Source organism: Leptidea sinapis, chromosome 44 (assembly GCF_905404315.1).
Source record: "Leptidea sinapis chromosome 44, ilLepSina1.1, whole genome shotgun sequence".
Taxonomy (NCBI): domain Eukaryota; kingdom Metazoa; phylum Arthropoda; class Insecta; order Lepidoptera; family Pieridae; genus Leptidea; species Leptidea sinapis.
In genome coordinates, this window is record NC_066308.1 from 1,575,998 (window position 1) to 1,589,775 (window position 13,778).

Here is a 13,778-nt window from a genome sequence, read left to right on the forward strand (position 1 = left end):
AGTCCCAGGCTGTCCGATCATTTAGATATTCAGCAGTGGAGTAATAGGATTTACGACAGAGCCATTTTTTTATAAAACATTTAAATTTATTTATAGATAATGCCTGACCAGTGGCCGGGACTTTATTATAGAAGTGTATAGATTTACCCTTAAAGCTATTATGTATCTTATGAAGCCTACTAGAATTAGTTACAAGCAATCCCTTATTTCTAGTGTTGAAAATCACTATTAAGAGCAAAAAGGTGACGATTTTTGTGTATTATTATCAATACAGTATATCGTATAAAAAAAGAAAATAGTATATTTCATTACGAGTGCGGAAAGCCTGTCATTGCAAAGAGTTCCGACAAATGTCTACCCGAACCGAGGCGCAGCCGAAGGTGAGGGTTTCGGCACGTGTACTGAACAAATATTTATAATACAGTTGCGAAAATATGACGCAACTTAATAGAATAATAAAAACGCAATAAACTCAACTAACTAATCATTTATTTCTTATAAAAAAACCTAACCTAACTCATTGAATCAATTAAATCTGATATTGAAACTAATTAGTAGCTTATTTTTAGAAATATTTGCATGAATCATAAAAACTTCTATGAATATTTTTTTGTAAAAACTTCGTGGTTGGTTTTTTCTTTTTAATAGACATTATTTGACAGTTGGGAAAGAGAGCGCACGAGTTTGGAAAAGGTTAAGAAAAAGCTCGAGTAGATATTATATAATAGCCCGTATCCCGAACACTATATGTCCCTGCAATACGCCACTTTTTGAGCAACTGTATTAAAATGATTTTTGCACAATGTTTACACCAGAAATTATTCTTTTCCTTATTTTGCTGCATGTCTACTGCACATTTACTGCTAATAATAAATTTCATGTTTCTTAAAGAAAACCCATGATATTTTTAACAACTAACCTAAGTCATAAATTGGCATACAATCAAAATCTCCGTGGATAGGAAAAAATAAACATAAGAGATCTCCACCTATATGGATATCTCTGGAACCATGAGACGAAGAAACTTGAAATTTGGTAGGAATATTCCTTTTACCGAGCACGGACTAGTAAAAAATAAGGACTCTGTGTCACCTTACATAACAATGTAGCACCAAAACAAGCCGATTAACGTGTAAATATATAGCCCCACGCACACACTTACACTACTACAGGCCGATAGGCGGCCATTATGAGAATTGTCATCCTCTGTGACAGATCAGTTTGCGTCTCAATAAAATATTTTAAGAATGTCGTCGTGCGTTGTGAAAACCATACTATATAAGTATTTGTGGATATATGATTATTTAAGGGAGAAAAAATTGTATAACTAGTATACCCCGTAACCGCACACACACTAGCATAACGGTGCATCACTTGCTAATATCACGGCGCGGAGTCCTTCTTTTTTACTCGGCCGTGTTACAGAATAGAGATTAGCCAAGAATTTTTTACGGATTTTGAACACCACAAGTTTTTTTTACAATAAAATATATTTTGTTTTACACTATTTTCAATTTAAATTTATTAAAATTTATTTTCTATTTTTTAGTTGAATTTTATATAAAGCATGCTTTTTAGTTTTTTTTAAACTATTTTTTATTTTTTAGTAAAATTTTCTATAAAAGCGTATTTTTAGAACTATTAAGTACTTTAACATCAATTCCTGCCTTCTTCTAGGTGAGCTATGGTAATATATATATATATAAGTCTCTCATCTTTGAAACACAAAAAACCGTATCAAAATAGGTTCATTGGTATCAACACAGACATACGTTAAACTTATAAGCCCCCTCTTGTTGTTAAGATAAATTCTAATTAACAGCACGTTATCAATTTCACTTTTAATTTAAATATAGAATGACTTGAAGCGTGTCGGGATCGTGTCGGCTTGAATATTATTTCATCTTTTATTCATTACTGCTTGAGACTGAATTGCTGTACGTCAGTGTACCGTGACACATGGATTCGAAGTTTTTGATGAGATAGAGAGTTCAGCAATGCCAAAACACGTTCTTCGTCGGTTTTTGTAACTAATATACAAAAGTGTCAGTGAAAATGTTAAATTAGGGTGGCGCTACAGTAGCAGCAGGGTAAATCTTAATAGAATCGCCTAATTTAAAATAATACTTATCATTTTTTATTTTATTAATAATTATTTAAGGTTATGTTTACTACATTATTTTGTACAACGTATGTTGTTGAAATTTTCAATAATTAACTACTTTAGTCGACAATAATATTAAATTTCTTAAATCGGCATACTTCAATTCGTTTATAATTGCTACATTCACCATACTTCATACCAGATCCTTTGCATAGACCAGCGCCATTGTGGAAGCTTTTTGAACTGTTATTTAACTGTTAGTTAGTTAGTTTTTGAACTGTTAGTTACAACATAAGCTGTACATTATTATAACTCACTGGCCAAATCGCAGAACATTGATTTATTCATTCCGCTTGCTCAATATAAAAAGATATTACTTAATTTGCACATGTGACTTAGAAACCTTGTTTTCACATTTTCATTTTTATTTTAAATTATATATTACAATAGTTTTAGATTTTAGTTTATAAATTGTTAAAACTACTGTCCTATAAGCGCAGTAAAAATTATGAATGCTGTGGTAGCTTATAAGTGAATTAACTCTTATCCATTTTATTATTATATTTTAAGTTTAAGCATGTAAAGAGTGTAATTTGTTAGTTGCCCAAATAAATAAATAAATAAACATAACTTTCCCCCTGATGAGATGAATCTCCTTGCCACTACCCTCCATATAGAGAATTAATAAATAATAATATAGAGAACAACGTTAAAACACGTTCTTCATCGCTTTTGAAATCGATACGAAACCTGAATTTTTTTTAATGACCTTTTTATTTGTTTTGAGTATATTTTTAAATCACAATAAGGGACTAGACGAGCACAACATTCAGCTGATGGTAATTTATACGATTGATAAGAGTAGGAACATCATAGAAATCACAGATATAGAGGACAAAGTACAGTATTAAACAATAAAAGGGGCTATTTTTCTCTTCTATAAATAAATAAAAACCTCATTCGAGCAATTACCACACAAAATTAATTTTAATTAAATAACCACCCATCTAGACTTACTAAAATCGATTACAAGAAATAAAATACTTAAATATATCGATGTGATAATAGCCTGATACATGTTTTTTCCTTTCAGATATAAACATGGCAAAGTTTGCGTGGTTTTTGGTGGCAATATGCAGCCTGCCACTCCTGGGACGCTGTTCCGACGATGAAAACCCCCTCTTCGATATCGCATCTTCTCTACTGCAGAACATGGGCAATGGGGGAAGCAATAACATGGAAGGGCTAGCAGCTATTGGCAATATTATGGGCACTTTGATGCAGGGCGATAACGCGAAGAATTTAGGTGCCATGTTTGGTCAAGACAGTGGTAACGCTGGAGATGTTTTGTCTGGTAATTTAACTACTAATATTAATTAAAAGACGGTTGTTTTTAATGAAAATAAAGGACGAGACGAGCAGGATGTTCAGCTGATGGTAATTGATATGCCCTGCCCATTACAATGCGCACTGCACTCAGGATTCTTGAAAAATCCAAAAATTCTGAGCGGTACTACAAATGCGCTCGTCATCTTAAGACATAAGATGTTACGTCTTATTTGCCCAGTAATTTCTCTAGCTACGGCGCCCTTCAGACCGAAACACAGTAATGTTTACACATTACTGCTTCACGGCTGAAATAGGCGCCGTTGTGGTACCCATAATCTAGCCGCCATCCTGTGCAAAGGAGCCTCCCACTGGTAATTGTAAAGCATACCTTTTAAGCTTTCTGCGGTTCGTATGCCAATAATAAACTTTAATCATGACATTTCTTAGTATGGGTTGCACCAACTTTAGCAATAACAAACATGGCACCATATTTTGGACATTTTTTAGATGACATCATAACTTTATAATACGTTGACCGTAATCGTCCAATCTTCGTCGGTTTCAAAGCTATTGTTAATGTTAAATAGCAACTTGATATTTCGTCCTTTAAACATAATATTATTTAAAATAGACGAAACGGCGAATTTGATACGGCGTATACATAAATGTAAACAATTTCTTCAGTCCAAGTAAACATTGAATGTGTAACGAATTAAATAACACACATGTGGCCTTGTCTCGTCGAATAATCCATTACCATCACATCCTGTAAGTAACAATAAAAAAACAAGGAAACCGAATTAACTTATTTCTTATCTCAAAGTCCCAACATCTTTCAGTCAAACAATCATCTAAGTGAGATTTCATAGCTTAAATCCAACCAAACAGATATTACACATTACTTGCTATTTAAGGGCGTTGAAAGATTCTGTTTTTCTCTCTATTTCTAATTATTATGTATTCTGCACGGACTAGTAAAAAAATAAGGACTCCGTGTCACCTTACTTAACACCAAACCAAGCCGATTAACGTGTAAATACATAGCCCCACGCACACACTTACGTAGTGTAACAGTGTGTGTACAGACCAATAGGCGGCCTTATGAGAATTGTCATCGTGTGAAAAGGTCTAAAACCGATACTATTATAAGTATTTGTGGCCATATATGATTATTTAAGGGAGAAAAAATTGTGTAACTAGTATACCCCGTAACCGCACACACACTAGCATAACGGTGCTTCACTTGCTAATATCACGGCGCGGAGTCCTTCTTTTTTTACTCGTCCGTGGTATTCTGCTGATTTCTGACTATTTATCATTAATTAAAATATTAGAAGTGCCGATATTGTAGACATTGACCTTGTTACGACCTAGATCTTGTTTCAACTACACGCAAGACTTTATAACAGTTTTATCGCAAAATAAACTAATATTTGAAGTCAAAATTAAGTTTTGCAGACTTATACTGAATCGTACGAAAACCTCACAAGAAAATATTTTCTCTTAATTGATAATATTATCACAGTATAATTCATAGCAATAACATGAATTGTAAATGTTGTGTGTACACCCTTAATTAGTTATTGTGGTTGTTCATAAGCACATTGAGGAATTTACTAGAAATTGTGACATTCATAATGTTAACACGAGGAACAAACATAAACTTGTTATGCCTTCTACGGTTGGTTCGAATTAGTAAGTCTTTTGTTGGGCGATGTATATGCTTCTACAATATGATCCCAGAAAATGTACAAAACAAATGTGTTACGAAATTTAAAAGAATTGTTAAAAAACGTTTGTGTGGGAAAGGTTATTATAGCATGAATGATTTTCTTAATGACACCACGGACTGGGAATAAAGCGAACAGCCTCAGGCTCTTTAATTATAAATGTTTTTTTACGATATCACATTGTGATCCATATTTTTATATTAAAAAAAAGCCCGCTGAGTTTCTTGCGCCCATTTTTCTCAGGTCTGAGGCAGTCTCTTTCGAATGGGTGGTAGTTTTTGACGTTCAATAAGTGATTTTGAATCCTATTTTGAATAAAAATATTTAAATTTGAATTTGTTCGCAGGTTTAGGAAGTTTGTTAGGAGGTCAAGACGGAAATATTAATCCAGCGCTAGTTGGCTCAATGGTTTCAATGTTCGCTCAACAAATGGCATCTAATGAACCACAGCGTCAGAAACGTGATGCAGAAAACGACTTAAATATGGAAAATATTCTGAGCCTTGCTTCAGGGTTCCTGGGAAATAAGAATGCTGGAGGATTTTTGCCTTTAATTATGAATACTTTAAGCTCACTATCCGATGACGAAGCCAATAAAAGAGCGAACGAGCACAAAGACCACGCTTCATTCCTACCTCCGATTTTGGAAAAAGCACATTTGTACTGGGATATATTTATTAATTCTGAGTTGGGCAAGACTATATGGGAGAAATCTGGTTTCAAAAGGGCAATGAAGGCATTTACAGGGCCAGACGGTAAGGTCAGCTTTGAAATGATGATGAAGAGTTTCGAAAACCACTCGTTTAGGAGACACTGGATCAAAGCCGTTGCTAAATATATGACGGACATGGTTATGCACATCGCCAAGCCAGAAGTGTATCAGAGGTAAGATTTTATAATTTTATATGTTTTTGAAGTTATACTTCTTTAGGCGCATTATGAAAAAATGATGAGAGTGAAATTTCAAGATGCGCCGCGCATCACTATAACACAATTATAGTAACAGGTTGAAGTTGGTTCCTAAAATTTTCTGACGTTGGTGTCATTCGTTGTTTTTTTATCATGTCATCAGGGTTCAAGCCCATACAGCCGTATTCATTATTTATTAATTAATTGTCAACGCCATCTTTTCAAGATTTTTACAAAATTGTTCTTTCTAATAACGTAGAATAGCACGAAGAATAAATCATTTTAATGATTTTTGCTTTGTTAGGCCAAAGAAGTATAATTTCTTGCATGCATACATAGTACACAAATACTTTCTTTTCTTAGTTGTCAATATACATTCTGGCGAGTACCTACCTCAGCTATAGCATCAGTGATAATTCAGATATTCCCGTTAGGATAACTAAGTGTTTAGGATAACTAAGACTATTTGCAATAATTTTAACCCCCACATGCATTTTGCAAAAGTGAACTATTTCTGAGTTATATTTTTTAGAATTTTTCAAAATAAGTTTATAAAGCAATATACCCATATTTCTGACTAAATGACTCATCAGTTCTATATTTTCTTCAGGTATATGATATCAGGTCAATATATAGTCAACAGTTTCCTGGACACCCAGAATGTTCCGAAGAGTATCCAACTTAACCTGAAGCGACCGGAGGAATCTATTACAGTGCTCACAAACTATGTCCTGAAGAAGTATTTAGATATGGACACCGATGTTTCTGAATATGTCAAACCAGCTTTTGAATATATTAAGGTAATGCTAAATATTTAATACTTTATTTATTTCTTAAAGGCTTACTAACTAGATATACAAATAATACTATGACTTATAATTGCATTAAAGTTCATAATTATATGTGTATATAATCTGGTGAATACTAATCCATAGTATAAAATAGTATTTTATACAACAGTTGCATAAAGAGGGTCAAAAAACGCGAGTGGCGCGGGTTGCGCAATGAGTGACGCCACGGCCCACGACCGTTTTTTGACTTAGTTATACAACGTATCGCAGACAATATTTATTTATTTTATTATATGGTATAATAAAAATGTAGTTTTTACGCAAAAACCTAATGTAAATACACAGACACAATAACACGCGTTTAAATCCCTTAAAAAGTATTTTATTTCTCGATTAATATTATTTGTCAAGAATCCTCAGCGGCACTACATTGTAATGGGCAGGGCGTTTCAATCACCATCAGCTGAAAGTCCTGCTCGTCTTGTTCCTTATTGTCATAAAAAAATCACACAGCTGCCACAACAATATCTGCTCCTTTGTAATTATTATTAAACTTAAAAAAATAATGTAGGTAATTAACACATTTACCCTACAGCAAACGTTGAAAATGGCGCACACTAAGTCCCAGAGCCTGTCTTCGCGTGACTACAACAGGGTAACAGACCGAATCACGGACACCTTGAACTTGGAAGTGATAGAGCCTGTACTGAGGGTGTATCGAGCATACAAGCACTCACTAGCAGCTCCACATTGCCAGGAACATCTCATGTGTGTTGTGAACAGACATCATGATAAAGATAAATTAGGTAAAAATATTTATTTTTAAATCTTTATCGATACATTTTATTCTATATTTCATTGTGTGTCTTCTACCGCATATATGACGGGGAGTATTCCGAAGAGCAGTTTAACGTAATTCCTGGCGCCGAATTCCACCTTCGCGCGAAACAGCACAAGTTAGGATATCATCCCCACCATCTGGATATGTGGCGGTCATCCAAAGTGCGGTTTTCAAGGAGCTTTCTTTCACGTATTACAAAGATATGGATTGAACTTCCTTGTGCGATCTTTCCGGGACGATACGACATGGATACCTTCAAAAGAAGCGCGTACACCCTCCTTAAGAGCCGGAAACGATCCTGTGATTCCTTTGGTGTTGCAAGAGAATGTGGGCGGTGGTGACCACTTATAAGACCCGTACGGTCGTTTGTCGTCCTTTTCCATAAAAAAAATACATAAGAGTTCTTATCTATCGTAGAGAATAGTGATGTACATAATGTCAATACACGAAACAAACAAACTCGCAATTCCGTCTACTAGGCTCCGTAAAATTGCTAAGTCTTTTAAAGTGGATTGTGTTATATTTTATAATAAACTCCCAAATGATATTAAAATGTTACCAATTAAAAAATTTAAATGTATAAATAAATTAACATCTAAGGCTATTAAAGTGTGAAAAATTATTTGAATGATAAAGATTGGTTGGGATTAATGTTTCTATTATGTCCTATGGTATATTGCCTTGGGGCAGCGCTGCCGATATTAATACACTATTTGTGCTGCAGAAGAGGCCTAAGGAATAGAATAATAACCTAGGCCCTAAGGAATCATTGAGAGCAAAATTCAAAGAAATTAACATCTTGACTGTTGCTTCTCAATATATTCTTGATAATGTAATGTATGTTCATAGGCACATAAGTGAATTTGCAAGAAACTGTCATAACCATAATGTTAACACCAGGAACAGACATAACCTTATAATGCCTACTACTCGGCTAAGTCGAGTTAGCAAGTCTTTTGTGGGGCGATGTATATGCTTTTACAACAGGATCCCAGAAAATGTTCAAAACAAAAGTATTACGTTATTCAAAAGAATTGTTAAAAAACGTCTGTGTGGTAAAGGTTACTATAACATAAATGACTTTCTTAATGATACCACAGATTGGGAATAGAGCGACCGCCCTCAGGCTATTAAATAATAAGTTTAATTGTACAATGTTACTTTGTTACTTTGTAAATGTTACTTTAAGTGTAAAACATATTTTTGATGGAAAAAAAAGCCCGCTGAGATTGTTGCGCCTATTCTTCTCAGGCCTGAGGCATTCATTTTGGAATGGGTGGTAGTTTTTTGACTTTCAATAAGTGATGTCACATCCTATTTTGAATAAAAATATTTGAATATTATTATACTCATTTGGATGCTATTGTAACTTTTGTACTTCATCCTGACTTGCATTAAATAACACAAAGTTTTACAGTGAATAAAGATTTTTTGAATTGAATTAAATTGAATATTATAAGGAGATAAAAATGTAGATAGGTACTTTTTAATAAGGTAATCTCAGAAACTGCAGAACCGAAGGCAAAATTGTCTGCAAAACTGCTGCAGTTTACGATATACAGCCAGCTGACAGACCACAGATCGGATGCTGATCTCAAATTCTAAATTCTTTTACTATAATATACAAATATATCTTCATTATACGATTGTTACGTTATTGTCACTTTCAATACGAGCTAGGTGGTAAAACCGGTGGAATCTGCTATATTTCTTGGCATTATTTTATTTTTTCGGATCAACAAAAACTTTTGATTCCAAATTGCATTGAGACGCAACCATAGTGATGTGACATTTCCCCTTTTACTTACAAGATCCCCTTTCTTAAGACAATATTAAGTTACTGTGATTTCTCTGGTGTTGCAAGAGAATAGGGGCGGCGGTGATCACTTAACATCAGGTAACCCGTACGCGCGTTTGTCCTCCATTTCCGTAAAAATAAATAAATATGTTAATCGATAGTCCACCCTTAGACGTAGACTTACATACGAAATAGTTAATTAGCATTCTTATTTAAATTCGCAGGTCTACCAGGGTTCAAGATTGGATTGACAAAGCTGAGCAGTCTTGCAGCTTCAGCCGCCCTCAGCTTCCAGAGTGGCAAAGGCTTCTGGGACCTGTACAATGCAATACAGAATGACGTGAACTGTGAGGTAAGAGATACAGATGAAGGCCATTATGTAGATGAATATTCTTTTGTTATTTGGTAGAGTTCTCTAGACAGGCATCGTCATGCTCTCTTAATACCACTGCTTGTGGCGGCGACATGGGGTGGGTCGTTCCCACGCTGGTCCATGCGCCATGCTCGTGAACAAGCGCTGCCTGAGGTGGCTGGGTGATCCTCTCACCAAGAAATCTGATTAATGTCTTTTTTTATTTCTTAATTTATTTTAATTAAAGTTATTACATATATTTTTTATATAATAGCAAATACAATGCTCGCATAATGCCTTAAATTTATTTACTCAATAACTATGTTTTTAATTATTAATTTGCATTTTTTTGACTTGTGTTTAAGGCATTAATTAGTAATTGACGTTTGTGTATTTTGTTGCATCACTTTGCATATAAATATTGTAATTGAAATGATTTCTTGATTAAAATTTAATTGAAAATAAGAACCTCTAATACAATTCTGTTTTGAAAAGAAGAGTTACTTGCTCGTTCTTCTCTAAGGAAATCTACCTTCCGAAAGAGCTGTATAAAATATGACATATTTCAAGTAAAAGGCAATTTACCTACGAAATAAAATATATTTGATTGTTTGTTTGAGTAGTTTTTAATCAATATCCGTTGAAAATAAAGAACAATTACGATGAAAACACTAAAATTAAAATGCCATCAAATTTGACAGGACACTAAATTGTTTCAAAACGTTTTCACCGTCAATGTAATCCATCTCATTCTCACACCTAGGTTTTTGTGTAAGGATAGCTATCTCACTCTCACACAGGGTTCGTCTATTACGGTAGTATAATAAGTTTATGATTCTGCGTATTTAAGCCCGCATCGCACCATTCAATTTGTTTCTCAATCTTGTTTTTTTGGATCAATTATTTTATTGTACTTACAGGCGAAGTACCCTGCAGACTGCTCGGCGTTCCATGAACATGAACTCAAAGTAACCACTGAAGTTTACCATAACGAATTATAAATCTTAAAGACAATAAATATGTATACATATATTTTGAGATTCCTGTAAAAGTTTAATGAAACTATTGTCACAGACTAGGAAAAGAACAGACCGTGTACTAAAAATACCTACATAGAAATTATCAATAATATTGTATTGGACTGAAAAAATTTTAATAAAGGGTTATGCAATTAATGAATTAATGAATTTATTATATTTTTAAAATACCTTAAAATGAAATAATGCGGCTTTTCAAAAAACATACTAATAATTGCATAGATAAAAAATTCAGGTGTGGTACGTTTTTTAGTCTGTGGTAGTAATTTAAATTATATTAAGTATATGGACTGTAAGTAGTAATTAGTAAATAATATCTGATTTAAATACCTATGTATTAATTTTAATTATAACTTCTATTTATTTATATTGAAACATTGATAGGGTTTAAGTCGGTGCCAAGTCCTAAAAATAATAAAACTTAATATTATAAACAGCTTACTTACTGTAATTATTAAAGTTGTCTGGCCGCGCGTGTCTATCCGCTTGGGTTGTTTAATTCTAGACGAAGCTATCCCGCTCAAAGTCTCGGGTGGCGAGTGTAGGTACCTACTATTACATTTGGCTTGGCACCGACTTCAAAGCCATCAATGTGTAGCACATACAAATAATAGTATTTTATTAATATTAAAGGTAAAGGTTGGCCTAAGAAGTGTATTAAATAAAATTTTTAGTTACTTTATACTTTTCACTTTTTGAAGTCGGTTGTTTTTAAAGTAGTTTTGCTTTTATTTTTTACTTTTTAGTGTCAGTTAATAATAATATATAATTAAACTGAATGAAAACTCCTAAAAAAGCCGTATACAAAAAACAATTATATATCATTCACGTAGACAAAAATTTTCATAAAATGAAAACTACTGGGCCAAACTATGTAAAATGGCATCTATTCCGCATCGAACGAAAGAATCACGTAAATCGCATTATAAATCTCAGCGTAATCAGTGTACATACAGAAAAAATACCGATCGAATTGAGAACCTCCTCCTTTTTGAAGACGGTTAATTAAATTTTATTTATAATTAAATTAAATGTCTTGCAATTGTAAGTTAAAAAATGAGATGACTTCTATAATATTGCTGCAAAACACGACTAACAATCTTTAGATTAATAAAATACACTAGAATCACTGACAAGTAAAAAAAGAAGGACTCCGTGTCACCTTACAAATCAGTGAAGGACCAAAACAAGCCGGTTAACGTGTATAGCCCCGCGCACACACTTACACCAATACAAGCCGATCGGCCGCAATTATGATATTTGCCATCGCCTGTGACAGATCAGTTTGCGTCGCAATAAAATATTTTAAAAATGCCGTCGTGGGGTGTAAAAAAGAGTAAAACAATCTATCAGAATTTAAAAAATTGGAGTTTAATGTAATTGGGGCCATAAGGGAGAAAAACTTGTGTCACTGGCATCCCCCGTAACCGCACACACACTACCATAACGGTGCATCACTTGCTAATATCACGGCGCGGAGTCCTTCTTTTTTTTACTCGTCCATGACTAGAATATATATTTTTATTAATAATATGTGTACCAACCGTACTTCATTGCGATAAATGTAACATTTGCACATAAACACAATCGCCTACAAAATTACAGATCATGAAATACAAACTATAGGTGATATCAGACAGTTCACTCGAATGATTGTTCACTCAAGTGATTAATTCATTTTTTTCATTCAATTTGCACACGGCATTTATAAAATGATAGAGAAATTAACATTCATCTGTTCTTTTATAGCAATGTGTCGTCGACTGAAACCTGACATTCGTCTGCTACAGGACTCTAAACAAAATGGCCGAATGCGAATGAATGTTCTCTTTCGGGTTCAGACTGTTCATATTTCGTTCATTCGGAGTGTAAGTGAATGATGCCGAATGCCTATGTCCGATATTGTTGGGTCGGTTCACTAATGAATTCATTCGGCACTTGATACATTTTTTTTTATATTGACACATTTTTACACAAATTATCTCGCCCCAAATTAGGCATATATTGCCTGTGTTATGGGTTGCAAGACAACGATATCTATATATATAAAAGAGAATGTATGTTTGTATGTTCCCTAATAACTCCTAAACTATTCGACCGATCTCAATGAAATCTTTTGTACTTAATAGATTCGTTGAAGCTCAAGGAAGGTTTACATATATAGTTTATATGGCAAAACAACGTTTGCCAGGTCAGTTAGTATTAAATACAATATACTTACTTAAACATACATAAATACATATAAACATCCATGACTCGGAAACAAACATCCATATTCATCATATAAATGCTTGCACCTACCGGGATTCGAACCCGGGACCTCTAGCCACGGCGGTGTCAACATTAAAAACTATTGCCCACCCTTGGTGGCGATGAGTATTCGATACGAATATATTTTGTTTAGGTATAAAAAAATTGTAATAGATTTGATCTATTTTGATACTTTAAGATTTCAACTAAAAAAGGACCTATTGAACATTGTAAAATATATAAAATAATAACTAATAAATAAAGTAACGTTAAATAATTTTATTACCTTTGAATTTTACTTAATAGTTAATATGTATGTTATGTGTATTAGTGCTAATTTTATTTATAATTCATTGTACTTAAATATTCTGACTATAGTATTTTATAAGGATTTTTAATTATAAATTTTATTGTTGCTATACGTTTATTTAATAAATATAAGATGTATTAAGCTGGATTTGGTGCTAAAGATCTTAAAACTGCATTTAAATAATTTGTTTCAAAATAAGTATTACATTAAAACCTACTTATTAAGTATAACATACTTACGTATAAATTGTTTAAATGTAAATAAAAAATAATTTACTAGTAATCTGTACTTAAGACGTTTCGAGAAATAAATGTTATTTAATTCAAAA

General features: G+C 33.3%; 1 protein-coding gene across 1 annotated transcript in view; it reads left to right on the plus strand.

Annotated features, from left to right (window-relative positions):
* Positions 1 to 13,778, plus strand: part of LOC126977207 (uncharacterized) — a 56,765-nt gene extending 42,987 nt beyond the window's left edge. The window contains exons 2-7 of the mRNA XM_050825922.1: positions 3,198 to 3,458; positions 5,510 to 6,047; positions 6,682 to 6,871; positions 7,458 to 7,668; positions 9,726 to 9,853; positions 10,774 to 13,778. Coding sequence (XP_050681879.1) covers positions 3,206 to 3,458; positions 5,510 to 6,047; positions 6,682 to 6,871; positions 7,458 to 7,668; positions 9,726 to 9,853; positions 10,774 to 10,854 — 1,401 coding nt within the window. The 5' untranslated portion in view covers positions 3,198 to 3,205 and the 3' untranslated portion in view covers positions 10,855 to 13,778. The remainder of the gene's footprint in view (positions 1 to 3,197; positions 3,459 to 5,509; positions 6,048 to 6,681; positions 6,872 to 7,457; positions 7,669 to 9,725; positions 9,854 to 10,773) is intronic.